Here is a 20,720-nt window from a genome sequence, read left to right as displayed (position 1 = left end):
GTATCGAATCGAATCGAAGCGAAGTTGAATCGAAGAAAAGTAAAAGAAAGGGAGGACGGATGCGTGGTATTTTGTTGTTAAAAATCTTCGTAAGCTAAGTACATGGATTAAAACAGTGTTTTAGATTCGTGGAAACGATAATGTCGGATTCGGAGGGCAGCAATTTCTCCGGAAGTGGCTCTGATGCCGGGAGCGTGGTGTCAAATCGGTCGAAGCGGAGTGCCGCGTCGAATAGGTCTGCAAAGTCTAGGTCGGTGTCGCGATCTCGGTCTCGGTCGCGCTCCGGCAGTCGCAGCCCGAGCCGTAGCCGCAGCCCTAGTCGCTCGCGCTCAAGATCTAAATCGCACTCGCGCTCACGATCCAGGTTAGAAGAATTCCATTTTTTATCCTCCATTACATTACGTAGACATCTTTACGTTGATTTTTGTTTATTAGGTCAGATTGGGATTTATCCAAAAACAAGATGTTTTCGCGTTTGTACACGAAAACATCGAATTTATGAATACGTATTTACAAGCTGTAGGAAACTTGAAAGGAACCAAATTACTTTATTTTGGGTGGATAATTTTTTATTTTTTAGTCATTATCTAACTTCTTGATAATATAATATCGCCCAAGTACCTTAGTTACTCCGTAATTAGTACTTAATGGACAATAAATACAGATTCTTCATCTTTTATCATTTTCTTACATACAACTTGAGAACCAGTCAAAAAGTATAATTAAAATTATTGTTTATTATGGCATGATTATTATTTTTATTACACCATCCTGTTTACAATTAAAATCAACAAATATCAGCATTTCTAATTCTGCATCATTCTTGCACAAAATAAATGATATCTTGAGTAAACAGAATATAAATCCAAACACCATACTGTACTGTAGAATCAGTTTACTATGACTACATACAACCAAACATTTTAATGATCTAGCTAGCGAAAACCTCATTATGATCATAAAAATAACTTTAAAAGTACTGGCTTTCAACATTACTCAATATTTTCAATGACTAACTGAAGAAAGTAGCCATCAATCCACAGACCTTCAATCAAACTGGTTCAAACTCGTTTCAACTAGTATATGTTTACTATTATGTGTGAGTCATTCTGTGTTGCCAGATATGGTAGAGAGGATACCCCAAAAATTTTAAAAATATATAAGACTACATATACACTATGCTACCTTACAGAATAAATAAAAGAGACTACCAAAAACAACATACAACACAGAATTGTGGGATATATGAAACTCCTGGCAACACGGACCATGGTATATATTCAGGCTCATTGCAGTTCATAGCCACAGTGATTCTTGTTCAGTAAAGCTGGTAACTAGTAGTGCCTAAAAATGATATTCAAAGGATCGAGTAGTAGTGAAGTGAAATATCCTCTTTATAGAAGTCATTCGGCTGGGTCTGGTGGCAGCCGGAACAAAGATGACGAGGCGAAGGAGGCATCAGGAGACGAGGAGGTAGAGGTAAGGGTTTTAAGTCATCTTTCCTTATATAAAATGCCATTTTATATAAGCATTGAGGATTTTATGATAGGTGGAACATTGCTAGATGGCGTTAGTATAGTAATGTCTGTCTGACATTACGGTGCTGCTTGTGATTGGCTCATTTAGTTATGTACCATCAGCCAAATAAGTGGTCTATCAATTTTGAAACAAGTTCCTATCAAATGAATATATTGCTAAAGTCGAACTTTCAAGTTGACATACACAACACGTCTATTGGAATTATTGTTTTATGACATGCAAACAATTTCCAACTTTAGGGTGGTAGACCACATATTTGCCTGATGGTACAAACCAATTCCAACAACTAATGTCAAAGTTGGACGTAGTTTAGCGAAAAGGATCCAAAGCATTGTCATGTTATTCTTAAAATTTGCTTTTATTCCTACTGAAAGTAGATCCAAAATTAAGAAATTAATTGTTGAGGGTTGGATCCTTTTTGCTTAACTACGTCCCGTTATCAAACGGAACTTGCAATACTAGCACCAACTGTGTCAACTGTGCTCTGGCTGCTGGGTTTACAATTTATTATTTTAAATATACAATATTGTACTATTTGATAATTCAAACCCCCATGTAATCACCATAAAAGATTTTAATTATCAGATCATGCATTATTATTGCTCATTCTGGATGTCTGGATTGATCATTCTGGGTCATGCAGCAATCACACCTATCTTGTTCAGGATGAGGAAGAGCCTGAGGGCGAGGACCTGGTGGACTCTGAAGAATATGACGAGGATGAAGAGGAGGCCCGCCACAGAAAGAAGCGCAAGAAAGACAGCCGCTATGGAGGCTTCATCATCGATGAGGCTGAGGTACGCATTTATTCATTGCAATTGTTCACTGTAAACATTAGTCTTATAATCAATACAAGAAGACAGCTTATATTGTGGTATTTTTTTTACTACTCAGGTGGATGATGAAGTTGAAGAAGATGAAGAATGGGAGGAAGGTGCTCAGGAAATGGGCATTGTTGGCAACGAAGTGGACGAAATCGGGCCAACAGCGCGAGAGATCGAGGGCCGGCGGCGCGGGACCAACTTGTGGGACACACAAAAGGCTGAGAAGATAGAAGAGTACTTCCGGAATAAGTATGCAGACGAGTCCGTGGCGCTCAGACACTTCGGTGAGGGCGGCGAGGAAATGTCTGACGAAATCACACAGCAAACTCTTCTCCCTGGTATCAAAGACCCCAATCTCTGGATGGTCAAGTGCAGAATTGGAGAAGAGAAAGCTACAGTCCTGCTCCTCATGAGGAAATTCATTGCGTATCAATTCTCAGAAGAACCATTCCAAATAAAGTCAGTTGTGGCCCCAGAAGGAGTCAAAGGCTATATCTACATAGAAGCATACAAACAGACGCACGTGAAAGCCCTCATAAACAATGTGGGAACTCTAAGGTTAGGTATTTGGAAGCAAGAAATGGTACCAATCAAAGAAATGACAGATGTCCTCAGAGTAGTCAAAGAACAGTCAGGATTGAAGCCTAAACAATGGGTGCGACTCAAGAGAGGTCTCTATAAAGACGACATCGCACAAGTCGACTACGTCGATCTAGCACAGAACCAGGTGCATCTGAAATTGTTACCAAGAATAGACTACACGAGACTTCGAGGAGCTCTGCGGACGGTACAGAGCGAAAACGAAGCGGCCAAGAGGAAAAAGAAAAGACGCCCTGCAGCCAAACCGTTCGATCCAGAGGCTATCAGAGCGATCGGCGGCGAAGTCACATCCGATGGTGACTTTTTACTTTTTGAGGGCAACAGATACTCTCGGAAAGGTTTCTTATACAAGAACTTCACGATGTCGGCCATACTGGCTGAAGGCGTGAAACCGACCCTGACCGAATTGGAAAGATTCGAGGAGCAACCCGAAGGCATCGACATCGAGCTCGCGGCGCCGGCCAAAGACGACCCGACCAGCCTCCATTCCTTCTCGATGGGCGACAACGTCGAGGTTTGCTCCGGCGATCTCGCCAACTTGCAAGCCAGGATCATTGCGATAGACGGATCTATGATCACCGTGATGCCCAAGCACGATGCGCTCAAGGACCCCCTCGTGTTCAAGCCCAACGAGCTGAGGAAGTACTTCAAACAGGGCGACCACGTGAAGGTACTGGCGGGCCGGTACGAAGGGGACACCGGCCTCATAGTGCGCGTGGAGCCCCATCGGGTCGTGCTCGTGTCCGATCTGACCATGCACGAGCTGGAGGTGCTCCCGCGGGACCTGCAGCTGTGCTCCGACATGGCCACCGGCGTCGACTCCCTCGGACAGTTCCAGTGGGGCGACATGGTCCAACTGGACCCCCAGACCGTCGGTGTCATAGTCCGACTGGAAAAAGAAAACTTCCACGTGCTAGGGATGCAAGGCAAGGTGATCGAGTGCAAGCCCCAAGCGCTGCAGAAACGCCGCGAGAACCGCTTCACGATGGCGCTCGACTCCGAGCAGAACACGATACAGAAGAAAGACATCGTGAAGGTCATAGACGGGCCGCACGCCGGCCGCAACGGCGAGATCAAACATCTGTACAGGAACTTCGCTTTCCTCCAATCGAGGATGTACCTCGACAACGGAGGAGTGTTCGTGTGCAAGACGCGGCATCTGCAGCTCGCCGGCGGCAACAAGAACCCGTCGGCCGCCAACAGCCTGTCGCTCGGGTTCATGTCGCCGCGCATCCAGTCGCCGATGCACCCGGGGGGGCGCGGGGCGGCACGCCGCGCGGGCGGGGCGCGCGGGGCGCCGGCCGCGGCGGCGTCACGCGCGACCGCGAGCTCATCGGGCAGACCATCAAGATCACCGGCGGGCCCTACAAGGGCAACGTCGGCATCGTCAAGGACGCCACCGGCAGCACGGCGCGCGTCGAGCTGCACTCCGCCTGCCAGACCATCTCCGTGGACCGCAGCCACATCGCCAACGTGGGCGCGCCCGCCAAGGACGGCTCCTCGTCCTTCTACAGCCGCACGCCGGGCCGCACGCCCACGGCCGCCGGCGCCGCCACGCCCACGTACCGCGACACGGGCCTCAAGACGCCCATGCACGGCTCGCAGACCCCCATCTACGACATCGGCAACCGCACGCCGCACTACGGCTCGGCCACGCCCTCGCACGACGGCAGCCGCACGCCGGCGCACGGCGCCTGGGACCCGGCGGCGGCCGCCACCCCCGCGCGCACAGAGTTCGACTACGGGCTGGAGGAGTCGCCGGCGCCGCAGTACCCGGCCGGCTACGGGCAGGGACCCTTCACGCCGCAGACGCCGGGCACCATGTACGGCTCGGACCACTCGTACTCGCCGTACCAGCCGTCGCCGTCGCCGGCGGGCTACGCGGCCGGCTACCTGGGCACGCCGTCGCCGGGCGGCTTCTCGCCGCGCTCGCCCTTCGCCGGCGGCGCGGGCGGCGACTGGCACACCACAGAAGTAGAGGTGAGCGACAAATCCAGAAATTTTATTAGTTGACGTAGAATTTCTTTCTTTATTTTGCCTCAGTTAGGTTTTGACGAAATTATACTTGTGTGAGAAAGAAGAAGAATTATACAATTCATGAACCAATAGAAACACTTCATTTACTACCTATCCTTGCACAGCACATCTGAACAGCTGAGGGGAGCTGGGCTAATTAATGAAGGATTCCTATTGGTCCATGAAAGACACATTCCTCGCACATCTCTCGTGGAAACAGAGCCCTATGTTATTTGAAATGTATATTGCTTTCGACGATTGGATAGCCAAGTGGTTAGAGAACCTGACTACGAAGCTTGAGGTCCCGGGTTCGATTCCCAGCCATGGAAGATATGAATAATACAAATGTTTGTTCTCGGGTCTTGGATGTTTAATATGTATGTAGTATGTATTTATCTATATAAGTATGTTTATCCGTTGCCTAGTATCCATTGTACAAGCTTTGCTTAGTTTGGGACTAGGTCAATTGGTGTCAAGTGAGTGTCCCATGATATATTTTTTTATTTTTTTTTTGCTTATTGGAACGATTTTTTGAGCGTTGTTGTTGTTGTTAGGTGCGCGTGCGCGCGGCGGCGGGCGCGGAGGAGGCGGGGCTGGCGGCGCTGGCGGGGCAGACGGGCGTCATCCGCGGGCTGTCGGGCGCCACGTGCGCCGTGTTCCTGCCGCACGAGGACCGCGTGCTGTCCGTGCCCAACGCGCTGCTCGAGCCCGTCGTGCCCGCCTCCGGGGAGCGCGTCAAGGTACGCCGCGCCGTGACGTGACGTGACGTATACGTTGATGACTTCATGAGGTCACTTTTGTGGAGTTCCAGCAGTTTCAACCAAGGACTACTTACAGAAAATTTATTTTTAAAAAAAAATCGCCCGCAAAATATAACAATTAAAAAGTAAAATGAAGTGAAAAGGTCAAACAAGACAAAAAAATAAGAACGATAAAAAAGCTAACTGAATTCAATGAAAGAAATCGATACAAGAACAAACACAAACGTTTAACTTAAAAAGCGATTTGTAGTCCTTCGAAATTTAATGATAAATGTAGTTGGAGGCGTAACATTGAATGATAGTTAATAAATGCATCTCTTTGCATTCGGGTAAATTGATTACCTTTAGAATAATTTAACAAAATTACATGTTATAATTTATTTATTTATTTGCCAATAAAAAAATTACAGCATTACAGTAAAACCAATGCGCTGTAAAATTCAAATTATACTTACTTACTTGATAATAATACTATCAATAAAGGAGTATGAGTATATGGGAGTTAGTAACCCCTTCAAGCGAACTCATTAGACCAACTACAACATTTAAATGCAAGGAAATTGAGAAGTTGAGAGTTCATCCTCAGAGTAACACAACCATTCACCACCCTACCAGTGTGAAGGTGGAGGCGCTGCGTGAACACATCTGTTGCATAAATGAAGCTTCAGATTGTCAATCAACAATAATAATTGCTATTGTTTTTCTCAGGTGGTCGCAGGCGAAGAGCGAGAGGCTGTTGGTCAACTCATCAGTATAGAGAACCAAGAGGGCGTGGTCAAGTTTGGTCAAGACGACATCAAAATCATGCAGCTGAGGCATCTCTGCAAGATGAGCACAGCCTAAATCTAGCAGATGAAGCTCGGTTTACCTCAAGAATTGTGTTCCGTTATTCCTCAGTTGATGTATCTACATTGATGTACTTACATCATACTGACTGTCGGCATGATAGATGCACGGTTAGCTCCGTGATTTGTCGGATTCTTATTTCGTCGAATCTTTGTTTCGCCGAATTATGTTTTGTCAGACTGTTAGCTTTTCCGGTTTCTTGTTTAGTCGAATAGTTTATTCGGTTTAATCATGGTGATGATTGATAATGAAATGCATAAATGAAGTCTAGTGGCAATGTTAAATTTAGACAAAACAAGAATCTTAACGAAATAAAGTGGAAGTAGAAATGTCTAGTTGACTACCAAGCGCACGGCAATTTTGTACATTCGTGAAAACTTAAAATAAAAGGTCTTTTGTTATTTTTTATTCCTGTCAATTCTATAATTTCGACTCCTTAAGAGATATTTAATTCAAATCTCATCACTTTCTGACTTACCTTTTTAGGGTTCCGGAGCCAAAATGGCAAAAACGGAACCCTTATAGTTTCGCCATGTCTCTCTGTCTGTCTGTCCGTCCGCGCGTCCCTGAGCAAGGACTATCAATGCTAGAAAGCTGTTATTTTGCACGAATATGTATGTAAACTATGCCGACATAATTTTTTTTTTCGGTTCTAATTATGTATTTTGCAAAGGCTTCATTTGAATATTAAATTAGTTAATCAAACTAATGTCTGTAACAAAAGTACTTCAAAAATGCGCATTTTCAATGAATTATTATCTTGTTCTCCTTTAGTTATCCGATTGCCGGATAGCTCTAGTTTCTTGTAGACGACACTTGTTTTAAATTATCGTTATTGTACTATAAATAATGTAAGGACTAATCTCCGAATGGGAGGAAAAATGATGTAAAATATTTACATTAATAAATTATAATATAAATACCAGAGATTTGTTTTATTCGCAACTCAATATTTGAAGATTTTATTATTTTATATTTTAATGTATATACGTATATACCGAGACGAAAACACTAGGGAAATAACAGGAAAATAAAACTTGAAATATGAAAATTAAGCAAAAACAGATAATTATTTGGAAATTGAAGAATCGACCGGCAAAATAAGAAATCAGACATTAAATTTTCGATCATTTTTGTTTCTCATAGCTGAAGCTCATAGCCTTTACTGATTGAAGTCGACGTTCTTTTCTTTTCTTTTCTTTAACACTAAAAAGGTCCAAAAGAAACATTTTGGTACTTAGAAAATCTAAATACTGATTTCACTGTTGTGGCCCGGCGGAAGCCCATTGCTGGATTTTAACCAGCGATATGTTGATACGGGTCTCTTTAAAACGGCATCTATGTATTTTTAACCGACTTAAAAAAAAAGGAGGAGGTTATCAATTCGGTTGTATTTTTTTTATGTTTGTTACCTCAAAACTCCGTCGTTTATGAACCGATTTGAATAAATTTTTTCGTTCGTATACGCACCAAATCAGGATCTGATGAACATGAAACTACCGTGAGACTCGCTACCGTCTTAAATCGAGTTTAGCTCGACTGTTTCGGGCTATTTCGTAGCCCTTCTTCACCGGACTTTGATGTGAGTTATCCGTTACAATATCATTTAATATCAGGATCTGATGATTGGATCCTAAGGAAATTGAGGCAACTCTTCGAATATTGTAAGGTGTCTCTGGTAATTTGGATATATTTAGTAGTAACTCGTGTATTTGATCTTGAAAATTATCATCTGGTGAAGTGGAACTGATGATAAAGACCACATTTGACCAACGGAACTACTACTCGACAACTACTTCACGGGTTGAAATTAAATTACTTTTCTCAAAAATGACCGTAAAAGTTGACATTATTCTTGACATATCAGAAGGTGAAGTGCATAGTTATGGTCAGCGAAAAATTAAAAAGTTAAAAAGATTGCAGGCGCGTTAGCTCAACAATAATGAATTAGCGCGCCTGCAATCAGTCACATTTTTTTTAAAAGTTAAAAAGGCCATGAAATGTTAGCACAAGTCGTATACAGCCAAGTCTAATAAGGCCGGTATCAGATATTTTGTTGGAACTCCGGACTTTTTCTATTGGGTCTGAAATAGCTTGTGGTGTTTTCGGTGGAAAAATACACCTGCAGTTTATTTTTAATGAAAAAGGCGGGAAAGCATAAGAAAAATATTGGAAAAAAATTAAATTTTGTAATAGGTATATTTTGAGAAAAAGTTTATTCTATTTCAGAATTATTCAACATTTTTGAGAAAAGCTTTATATTAGTCTCGGCTGGAATAGCAATTGCTGGCTTCGTATTAGTTAAACGGACTCGCAAGCTCGTCCGTTTAATACTCATACTCAGCCAGCAATTGCCTACTTCCAGGCCACGACAATAATCTACTATTAACACAGTGCGCTTGCGAAGTCATTTATGCTCGTCGTAATGCATAGGGTGAAATCTGATGTGTGTGTGTGTGGGTGGATGGTGAAGCACAAGGACTCCTCAATAATGAACGTCTCTGCATCGGAAAAAGCTATTTCATAAAAGGTGACGAGCAGATAATATTAAACTAATGTATCTTAAAGGTTGTGCTGCCATAAAAGGTTTTGCCAATAATCACCACGCTGGGCAGGCGTGTTGGTGATCGCAGAACTAGGCCACTTGCGCCAGCAGCGCTGCTGCCCGTTGCTGGCCTGCTTAATTTTGCCTAGTTGCTTTTGGATGGTTATTCCGCCATCTGTCGGTCGCCAGAGCCTCGTCAGTTGCTAGCAGGGTGCACCACGGGCAGGTGAGGTTGACATTTGGAGATTGGGATTTTGAGTTCCCCCTTACACCCCACAGTGTTGTGGCGCGCCATGGAAGAGGCCTATGTCCAGCAGTGGACTGCTGTAGGCTGATGATGTATCTTAGATTATTTACCTACACTAAAAAGCATGAAAAAAAAAATTATAACAAAAAATTTAAGAGCCAGCAGGAGTGGACCTATAGTCGTCTACCTCACCTACATACTATACATATATTGGGCTTCAATCACTCCTGATGGCTTGTGGTGAGGCACCGACTTGACTGGTAAGAAAATATTTTCATGGTTTTTTGTAGTCTGTTCAATTTTTAGTTATATCTAATTGTTCGTATTTTTCTAGCTTGTGTATGTGTTATTAAATCTCAGATGTTGTTTTCTTGTTTGTTCAATGCGGTTGGATATTGAGGGGGAAAAATAAAACTGAATATGTAATGATTTTATTAACATTTATTGTTTTCAATTGTATTTCAAGAATTCCAAACAAAATGCAGTCACATAAACTGAGCAAAAACTTGCTAATACCGTTTCGTTATTTTCGAATAATTATATACATCGAAAAATATGATGCTACCTATTATAGTAACGATCACATATATTCACAATAAATACATCAATGGAATTTTATGTTTCCAGCTAGGTAACGATATACCTATTCTATGTACGGATATACATTGACATTAAAATTCGATTATAACAAACATTTGATCAAACCAGCGTGTATGTAAATGCTCAGCAAAATGCGCCTTCAAAATAGAATAAAATGCAGAATAGCCACGATTGAGATAAAACTAATTAACAATTTCACAGTCCGCCGCGGCGGCCTCCTAAACGATACGAATTAAAACAAACCATTTGGCTAAACGAATACGCGACTAACTCATCACATGCTACAGCCCAAACTAATCGAAACTAGTATTGCAAAAATTATTATAAAACATTTTTAACAGCAGCGAAACATCCCCAACCCCCCTAAGTACTAAAACAGTTAACTTACTCTAAAGAATTTCAGTATTTCAATAAGAGTGTTCCCTTGTAACGGACCCTCCGTGTCGCCAACATTGCGACAACAGCGGCGCCGCGCACGCGCGTACGCCAGGCGCCAGCCCAATATCGACAAGACTGCGGATCACCCTGACAGTTCGACTGTAATCAGATCTGTACATGAGGGTCTTAATTATAAAAATCTCATGAAATCTCATCAGGTTGTGACCGAATGTGTATTTTTTTATACAAAATATATTGAACCGAGCACTCATTCATTCCTTTCATCCTTATGTAAAAATGTTGCATTGCTACTACACGAACTGCATTGTTTCGACATAAATATGTACAACACTTATATCAAAATTATTAAAATATAGAAACTTAGAACCGAACGAAGCTTCCTGCGAATGTCTGTACGAGGACCGGTGCTATTGCTGACCGGGTGTGCCGGCGTGATGTTTGATTGCACGTAACATCAATATTTGGCATATATTTTTTTACATATCTAAAACAGACAATGTAATGTGCACGATATACAAATAACTATATAAAAAGTTTCAGGCCTAAAATCTCGGTTATCTAAGCTACCTAATATTTTCATAAATAATTTACAAAATACAAATCTACATCCCATTGCATAAATCTGTACAACCCGCGCCGCGTCGTCCCCGCGAGCGGCGCCAACCACGTTAGTTAATTTAAGACGTGTCCAAGATGGAAATAAATATAAGTAAACATAATAGCCAAATAACTGCGGTCACCTCACAGAGGCGCAATTATGATATCGATAATAATAAAACCTAATCGCTGCTGACGTCAGACACACCTGGAGCGGCGCTCGACAGACGACACGTGCCAACACATACACCAAAACACCATAATTCAAATATGTCTGACGCGAGCAGCTCAAAATCGTCGGCATGGATTGCCACTAACAACGAAACTAACGAGTTACAGAGCACACTGAAAACGGAACCAGTAACGCCCGCTCGCACAAAACCACACTTATAAAAAAGCAATAAGAAAATAAATTATTGAGCAACTCATCAAAACGGGGAACGTTCGGGGCACATTTAGAAAAGAAGTCGGTGTTGTTTAACGTTACACGTTCCGATACGTTTGGCGTTAGACGTCAAGCGGGAGTCGTGGGTGGTTCGGCGTTCGGCGTTCGGCGCTCGGCGCTCGGCGCTCGGCCGCTCAGTGCGCGGCGTGGGGCGCTCACGAGGCGTACATGCGTTTGATGTCTTCCTTGTACCGCTCCTGGATGTCTTTCCGCTTGATCTTGAAGGCGGCCGTCACCAGCCCATGTCGGGGGACCACACCTCCGTGCACAGCTTCACGGCGGTCGGGATTTCAAATCTTTCTAGGCCACCTGTTAATTGAATTAACATTTGGGTTAAACCGACGGCAAGAGGGGTATGTATTGTCAAACAGAGACAAGAGAGAGAGAGAATGCATCTTTTAACATGTGAAAATAACAAAATATGGTAGTTTGATAACCAGACTACCAATTATAATAATAAATAGTTGATAATCGATCGTCTCAAATTTAATAAAATAATAAATAAATTGATCTAGGATTTCGATTGGTAAAGTTAAGAAACTTATACCGACCCTTATGACGACCGGATGGCCGAGTGGTTAGAGAACCTGACTACGAAGCTTACGGTCCCGGGTTCGAATCCCGGCCGGGGCAGATATTTGTATGAATAATACGAATGTTTGTTCTCGGGTCTTGGATGTTTAATATGTATTTAAGTATGTATTTATATATATAAGTATGTTTATCCGTTGCCTAGTGTCCATAGTACAAGCTTTGCTTAGTTTGGGACTAGGTCAATTGGTGTCAAGTGTCCCATGATATTTATTTATTTATTTATAGGTAGTTTTAAACATTACAATGTATAGAATTTAAGTTTTAAAAGTTGCATGTTAGTTTAACTTGGTGTATTTTTCGGTGCTCGCTGATACTGTATGTTTAAGCATTTTCTCAATAAGTGAAATGTAAATTTCTTTGAGAAATAAAGTTCTTTAACCATAACATTAAAAAACACGCTTCAAAGATAACTGCATAACTGCTTCTGCTCCATCGTTACACCATGGAAACTAGCTTTGCGTGGAAGCGTGCAAGCTACCTTTATGTGAAAACGTGCGAGACATGTGTATTCCCGGCCTAACAAGTGTGACAAGGGTGGGGTCTAAAAACGATCAAAACGCCCCCCAGCTGAAACACCTCCCATCCCAGTTCCCATGGGACTCACATTTCTTAGCGTGGTCAGCGAGCTCCTTGACGACAGCCTTCTCGACGGCCTCGCTCTTGCAGAGCTGGTCGAAGTCCCCGGGCGGCAGGCCGGCGCGCGCCGCCAGCTCGGCCAGATGCTGCGGGTGGGGCACCACCAGCGCCACCGTAAAGTTCTTGGAGCTGTCGCCGTACACGCAGATGTTCTCCACTATGGGGCACGTTTTAAGTTCCGCTTCCACTTTGCCGAGGGACACGTATTCGCCGGCTTGGAGTTTCACGAGGTCCTTTTTGCGGTCTGGAATAGGATTCGAGCGTTTTTTATGAGTGAAGTTAAGGATGCTTTTCGAGTTTTGGCATATTTTCGTACGCAATAATTTCGTTAGCTCTACCGTACTTTTATACAAATTCGTCCAGGCGTTCAAACACGAGTGAGATTAATGTACGACCTGTAATTGCCGACTCAGAGTGAACGATAATAATTTCTTTGCTCACCTTTACTTTTTGCTTTTTGTTCTTTAGTCTAACATCTGGTAGCATGGGTGTACGGTTGTGCTGCTCTGAAGATGAGCTCTGGTTGAGTTCAAAATGCGTCAGTGTAGTGTAGTGGTGTTAATAGATAGGTTTGTGTGATTTGTGTGTGTTCTTTTCTTACAGTGTGGAGGTGGAGGAACTGCATGAACACGCATATCTTGCATAAACTTAGCTATCATAAGGTCGCGGATAAGCAATGAAATTCTTTTAGTTCATTGATATGGACCTCCGCAAATTAAAGCCTGATTCAGTAAATTACTTATCTTCTATGTATATACGTTCCAGGGCACGGAACTCCTCTCAGAATGAGAGGGATTGAGAAGGCTCAGTGCGAATCCGCTGTCGAAAAAGCGAAGGTCAAACCACTGGGCCACCACGGCTGTTATTGCTGTACTAATATTGGCATATCATGTATGTATGGAAGTGAAAGTTGGGTGTGGCAGGAAAGGCATCAGAGTAGAATAGAAGAAGTATGTTAGGTGTAAAATTGAGTGACAGAATTAGAAATAGTGCGATAAGGGAACGCTGTGGTGTAAATTAAGGTATACACACGGATTGAGAAAGGGATGCTTGGATGGTTTGGGCATGTTGAGAGAATGAATGAAAACAGATTGACTAAGCAAATGTATAAGACGAGCGTGAATGGGAACGTTGGGAGAGGAAGGCATAGGGCCTAGACGAACGTACCACGATCAAATCGGGGACGTTCTGAAGAAAGGTCGGGTCAGGAGTACTCTAAACCGACGTGCATGCATGAAAAGATTGATGAATGTAGATGAAGCGAGAGTTGTATGCCAGAATTGTAGCAAGTGGAAGGATGTAGTCTCTGCCTACCTACCTGCCCGTTGGGAAAGAGGCGTGATTTTATGTATGTATGTATGTATGTATGTAATATTAGCAGGACTATGAACAGTGGGCGAGACTGACCGATGATTTTAATGCAGCCGTCGTGGTGCAGCTCGCCGATGTCTCCGGAGCGGAACCAGCGGCAGCCCTCGATGTCCACGAACTCCTCCTTAGTCTTGATCGGGTTGCGGTAGTAGCCCTCCGCCACGCTGTCGCCGCCGATCACTATCTCGCCCTGCAATCACAACGTCTCATCAACAATAACATCTCTGACCTATAATAGTAGATTGTACAACAAGACCATAAAACGAGCCATTTTACCCAAGACGTGCACGGCGAGGGTGGATAGAGACGTCGAGGGGAAAATGGGTTTAATGCTCGAGTTTTACACTCTGATTTTCTGACAATTGTTCACTTACTATGTACATTTTATTTTTAGTTTTACATAAATAATAAAATTATTGAAAAAAAATGTAGAAACTTCTTTGTTTGTGGCAGTTGACACCTGATTATGAAGATTTTATTTTATGCACTAGAGCATATAAAGTAATTTTATGTCGCCTAGATCCAGCATAAACACGAACTTTACGAGCATGAGAAGCGAAAACTGTATTTGTCCCACTATTAAGTACAGGCTCAGAATGAGAAGATTATGACTGTTATTTCCCACCTGTGGATTAGGAACTTACGCAATGGAATTGTTTTCCATGTGTATACAGGTTTATTTACGTTATCCTTTGCCGATAAAAGGTTACTTCACGATGTGTTCCTTCAACGGAAGTTTATGGCAAAGGCCGTAGCCAGATAAGGGCACGACATCAGCCCTTGAGCTATTTTGACTTGATTTTTTACATAGTTTACTCACAGGTAGTACACAACACACAAAATATCAATATAAAAACCAAGTGGTTCTGTAGTAAAACGGTAATAACTCAAAAAATTATATTAGTTTTTTTTTTCTCTTTAATCTTAGATAATTTTAGACGGGGTGAGCCTTTGCATCTATTTCCCCTCTGCCAATAATACTACCTCTACCTAAATGACATGGCCGTGTTGCCTATAGAGTACCTTAGTATATTTACCTGCGGGAATGGTTTGTTGGTGACCCGGTAGCCGCCTTCCTCCCAGTTGACCAGCTTGATGTCAGTGCCGGTGGTCGGCGCGCCCACGCGACCCGTCGACCTGAAACCATTCATTCATCAACATCTGTGAACAAATTGTTCTTTCTCTTGAACAAACGAGTCGTATAGCTAACAAGTTATAGTATAGTAGCAAGTATTGGTTATGTAGAACTTTTTGTCGATACAGTTTTTGTAAAATTATCAAATATATTTAGATAAACTTACGCCTACAGCTCAGAGTGCTACAAGTGATATAGGTAGTGCCACGAGAGTTGAAGTGAATGATTACACACAGCTACAAAAAGAACTGATTGCACAAAAGGAGAATTAACGAGTAAATTTCAAATTCAGCTGCATTACATGACACGTTCTTGTGTGCGTGACTTCAACCATAGTACAATAGGAGAAGTATGTAAATTCCGACCCTTTAGGAGACTAAACTGCCTACTCCGGCGCGGACGCTTAGGGTTGTGGATGTCTATTTTAGATTAATTACCTACCGGCAAATAATTTTAGTACGAAAGTTGACTTAAAATTGTCTTATGTCTGTGTCTAGACAAACAAGATTCTAGCCCGCTATGTTATTATTAACTAAATTTTCAAATATTATAAATTTGCCGGAATGGTGATGGCGACTGTATACATACTACTCTTGTTTATCTACACATAATATTATAACTATATTGTTTAAAGGTATCTATTATTTTTTCATGTGTCCTTGCACGAAACTATTACACTACACATATACTACTAATTTACAACTATACCTAATACAAAAAAAAACGTACGTACGAAGCGAGCGCAAGACGAGCGAGCTAAAATCAAAACGTACAGCACCGACGGCAGCGCAGCGCAGCCTTGACTAAAGAAAACTTAATCCTCCTTAAATTATCAGTGTGTGCGTGCGTAGCGGCGCCAACCGATGTACTTTTGTTTGCAGTGAACTTACTTCTCCTGTTTTACTATGCTTCAACTCTAGTGGCACTGGCACTACCTATAGTGAAGAATTATTATAATGGTCGTGTACCTGTCGTAGTGGTCGGCCACGGTGGCGCAGGAGGTGGTCTCTGTGAGGCCGTACCCGGTGACGACGTCGCAGCACATGCAGATCCTGATCTGCGCGTGCGTGTCGGGCGACAGCGGCGCGCCGCCAGAGATCATCAGGCGCATGTGCCCGCCCAGCAGCGCCGTCACCTTGGTGAACATCTGGAGGGGAGCGGTGCCTTTACAACATACTTCGGCAGAATGTTTTTTCTTCCCTATACCTTTTCGCTTATATTTATGTATATAGAAAATGTTTATTCGCTTTTTCACAAAAATACATTAGTAATACAATTTAAACAAATAATAAAAAAATAAAAATAAAATCATTTTTTTGTGACATCGCGAAGCGGTCAGCATATATGGCAAACGAGCAATTGGGTCTCCTGATGGTAAGAGATCACCACCGCCCATAAACATTTGCAACACCTCAGGGGTATTGCATATGCGTTGCCAACCTAGAGGCCTAAGATGGGATACCTCAAGTGCCAGTAATTGCACCGGCTCTTATTCTCCACGCCGAAACAACAGTGCAAGCACTGCTGCTTCACGGCAGGATTAGCGAGCAAGATGGTGGTAGCAATCCGTCCATCGCCTATTCGTCTCGTGTATTGTCTATACGCTGTGTAGAGGTGCAGGCTGAAAATCAGCGCGGTCAAGCATAATCCTCACCGCACATGCTGAGCCCGAGACTTTTGCCACATAGATAGAGCATCTATCTACCTTTTCACTCATTCGAGCTATACGTAAGTTTTTTTTTTATGGGCAATAAATATTTCTTCCTGTTCTTTCAACCTACATTTTAGCGCTTTAGCAGTTTTAACTTTCTGATGTCGATTATACTAGCGCCCCGCCCGAACTTCGATCGGTACATTTTCTTTTCAAAAAAGGTCTCTAACCAAGGACACGTATACAAATTGTTCAGCTCCAATTCCCAAAAACATGTGAAGGTTTAATTTTAATCAGTCCATTGGATTCTGTCTGGACTGTTTTGTAATACAGAAATACATCCTTAGCTTGTTGGACAGGGATAAAGCATGCCTAGCAAAGAGCCAGAGCAGGTTAAAAGAAGGAATTTTAAAAAAACGCGAATTTAAGAACACTATACTCACAAGTTTGTTGAGCAGAGGCGTGTCGTAGCCTCGCTTCATCCAGATCAGTTTGTACGTGTAAGCCCACTTGAAGAGCGCCGCCGCGAACGGCCCGGAGCGCCCGACCTTGTCCGTGATGCCTTTGCTGATGCGGTCCATTATCAACTGGGGGGGTAAAAGGGAAGCTAGCATTAGTTCATCGTCGTCACAGATTCGCATCGTCCTTCTACTATAAATGTGAAGGATTTGATGTTGTTATACTTCGTTTTTTTGCATTACAAAAAAAGTTAGGAAGCGATCTTGATGTTTCTTTTTATTGAAAAACAATCTTGAAAAATAAGACAGCAAATATGTAACAATTAGCAAGGACATATGATCATTTACATGCTTTTGGTATCATAAGCACTAGTTACTGATTTTTTCTAATGCTAAAATAACGAAGTATAGTCTGCCACGAAAAAATATCGGAAGTTTTTAGGAAGAATAATTTAGACAGCGCAATCAAAGCGCAAGTTTCGTTACCGTGTGCCGTATAACTGAAATATCAACAAACAGTTTACCACTAATACCTCAGTGTTATAATTACTTCGACATTTCGACTACATCGCAGTGCCCGTGGACACCCAGTAGCCTACTCGTTTGAGCAGGGACCCCGAAAGTTTTCAACGATCATCGACGTAATGTACAATCAAAGTGCAAAAATATCTGAGACGTCCGTCCGGCCCTATAAATAGAATCGTATCAGATATTTATGCACGCTTGTTGTGTCAGATATTGGTGCTGGTAACTGTACGTTCAGGGACTTTAATTCATGAGCCACCATAGAACCATTTCACAGTAAACATCGTAATGATTTTTCGTTTGAAAAGGTTCCATGACCGTACAATCAAACACACGATTCACAAACTTCCGGTTATAACATTGCAGGATTGTCTGGTACAGCCGCTCCTATGTTCCGTTTGTTTGGGGAACATCAGGGTTGACTGTCACTCTTTTTGTTGGACAATATCTCACCGGTACAGTGGTGATGCAAGTAGGTTTGAGCACGGTCGCGTCGCCGCTGGTCCCCTTCATGATCTTGCTAGAGGAGTCCAACATGGTAAGCGGGGTGGAGTAGCCGATCGGTACGCCTGAAAAATCCAGTGGTAATATTAACACTGTAACATGTAAACTCAAGTATTGAAACAAAACATGTTCTTCAAACGTGGGAGTTTCGGAAAATGCCATTTGTCATAAAGGGACACTAAGGGTCTTCCCACATCTATAGACGCGGAATCGATAAAAGCTAATGGAAAAAAATCTTTTATGTGCACGTAATAAGAGCTAGGCATGGTTCGGCTTGAATCGGCTCGGCCAAACGCCTGTCGCCGTGTTGACGTCTCTTTCGTTCTTTGTAGGCATAAATTTATATTGGCTGTTGCTGATTCCGTGTCGATAGACGTGGGTAGACCTTTAGAAGGATTTTTTCGAAACAAGCGCATATTCTATCTGCGCACGGCAAAGCCATGGGCATACACTGAGAAAAAAAAGATTTGCTAACAGTAACAAAAAAAAATGTTGCTTGTAACATAACTTGAGCGACTACAAAACTAAGGCCTACTAGTAGCTAAAAGTTAGGTTTTGTCTTAAAAAATCAGTTTTTCAATATCAGCATTACTAATTAGTAAATTTTGGCCAAACGTCAATTAGTAGCCTAACTAGTTCAGCTATCCTTTTTTTTTCAGTGTAAGCTGACAGTATATTATTGATTATAAATATGTATATTGTCTGTAAGGTATTTATTGTATGGACAAAATTGCCCGAAATAAATGAATTTTCTCAAACATGCTCGGAAATGTATGCGTTAATGTCATGAAACATGAAGTTTCTCATTTATGGCTCCCTACATTACTTCTTGGCCTAGGCCATAAGGAATGTATGAAAATCCATTATTGTCCGCTGCTCTAACTTTTCCTTACTAACATTAAACTGACAAATGGATGGATGCATGGATGGAATATTTCTTCACATTGTTTGAGAAAATCATTATACAAACCTCGGTCAGAACAGCCCACCTTCACGTTTAGCCCAAACTCGTCCATCAATCCCTTACTTCATGGCCTGTACTATTATTTATTAATATCACACAGTAAACCAACCGGCTATAATGCACAAGCTCTCAGCGAGCAGTTCAAAGACGTGCGCGAGCGGCAGGAATCCCATCAGCACGTCGTACTCGTTGATGGGCACGGCGTCCACAAACGCCTTGAGCGTGGCGAGCATGTTCCGGTGGCTCAGGATCACGCCCTTGGGCACGCCCGTCGACCCCGACGTGTACATTATGATCGCCGTGTCCGACGGGGACGGGGGAACAGATTCTGTGGGAGAGACGACTTTTAGGGGCTGGGCTGATTCACCACCTATTGATTAATTTTATTTGACGGATAAATGTGATGCCATCTCCGTCTAATCGAACAAAACAAACAGAGACTGCATCACATTTATCCGTCAGATAAGTTTAATCAATGGATTATGTAACAGGGGGTTAAGCTTTTGTGGTTTTCATTCATAGTTACTACAACCGGAGCTCTTATTGTCTAACACACTTGGAATTGCCAGTTGCAGAAAAAGGGCCAGTCTGAAAATCAGCGCTGGGTATACACCACCATATCTAGCTAAAGCTGAGACTGGCAACCTTTGCCTACATAATGGAGTTTATTTGTTATTATGGTCTTTAAATGGTAATGTAATGTAATTTTTAGCTTGAGAGTGGAAAATTTGTGAAAACCATTTTTTTTTAATTAAGTAAAATCGTTTTCACCACCACTTCTTACAAACGGTATAAGAACGTCAGCGCGTCAGACAATACGGCTACGGGACTTCGGGATTTCTAAGGACGCTAAAACTCGCGTCGCTAAACGAACGAACAAGGGTTAACAGAGTTCTAGACTTTTTTTTTCCTTTTTTTGTCTTTATTTGATGTTTTTTTAAGGCAGTCGCCAGTCAGCCATTTTTTTTTCTTATAAATGTTCATTGCACACTTTTATGATGGTCCTGTGAAAATGGTAGCTTAAAAGAGGGTTTTAAACTTCGTCACGCCGGAGCCAAGAACTTACCAATTTTGGAGTTCCTCCCCTTTTCCAGCACCTCTTTGTAGGCGACGATTCTGATGCCCTCTTTGAAGCCGCGCCGGTCGGTCTCTTTGAGCTGGTCTTCCATGTATATGATGGTGTCCACCTTGGGCGTCTTCGCGAGGATCTTCTTGAACTTTGGCAGCAGCTCGTGCGTGGTTATGACGGTGGAGACTTCTGTTTCGTTGATGCCGTGGGCTATCGCGTCGTCGCCGAGCGTCGCGTATATTGTTACGACTGTTGAGAGAGATTTGTTTAGTATTCGCTAAGAGCCTATGTGCTTCGTGAACGTGTGTTAAAGTTTAACGCGAAATCTATAATGCCCACCTTCCACCGGAAGCGGAGGGGAATCCGTACGGAGTCCGCTTAACTCGCAATGGCG

The 20,720-nt window shown here is 42.7% G+C and overlaps 2 protein-coding genes across 2 annotated transcripts in view; one reads left to right on the top strand and one right to left on the bottom strand.

The window, feature by feature from the left end:
* The first annotated feature begins 13 nt into the window (after positions 1 to 13).
* Positions 14 to 7,509, top strand: LOC141426928 (transcription elongation factor SPT5-like). The gene is given in 7 exon segments (XM_074086201.1): positions 14 to 364; positions 1,401 to 1,479; positions 2,205 to 2,336; positions 2,434 to 4,260; positions 4,263 to 4,943; positions 5,534 to 5,719; positions 6,449 to 7,509. Coding segments are annotated over 7 exon segments (3,264 nt in total). The 5' UTR covers positions 14 to 140; the 3' UTR covers positions 6,584 to 7,509.
* Positions 7,510 to 9,801: 2,292 nt separating this feature from the next.
* The window catches only part of LOC141426931 (long-chain-fatty-acid--CoA ligase 4-like), a 42,990-nt gene continuing 32,071 nt past the window's right edge, over positions 9,802 to 20,720 (bottom strand). Inside the window, 10 exon segments of the mRNA XM_074086208.1 lie at positions 9,802 to 11,657; positions 11,660 to 11,728; positions 12,618 to 12,893; positions 14,057 to 14,210; positions 15,058 to 15,157; positions 16,124 to 16,302; positions 17,250 to 17,393; positions 18,243 to 18,358; positions 19,367 to 19,585; positions 20,324 to 20,575. Coding sequence (XP_073942309.1) covers positions 11,575 to 11,657; positions 11,660 to 11,728; positions 12,618 to 12,893; positions 14,057 to 14,210; positions 15,058 to 15,157; positions 16,124 to 16,302; positions 17,250 to 17,393; positions 18,243 to 18,358; positions 19,367 to 19,585; positions 20,324 to 20,575 — 1,592 coding nt within the window. The 3' untranslated portion in view covers positions 9,802 to 11,574.

The sequence above is a fragment of the Choristoneura fumiferana genome, chromosome 3 (assembly GCF_025370935.1).
Source record: "Choristoneura fumiferana chromosome 3, NRCan_CFum_1, whole genome shotgun sequence".
Classification (NCBI taxonomy): domain Eukaryota; kingdom Metazoa; phylum Arthropoda; class Insecta; order Lepidoptera; family Tortricidae; genus Choristoneura; species Choristoneura fumiferana.
This window is presented reverse-complemented; position numbering and strand designations above follow the sequence as displayed.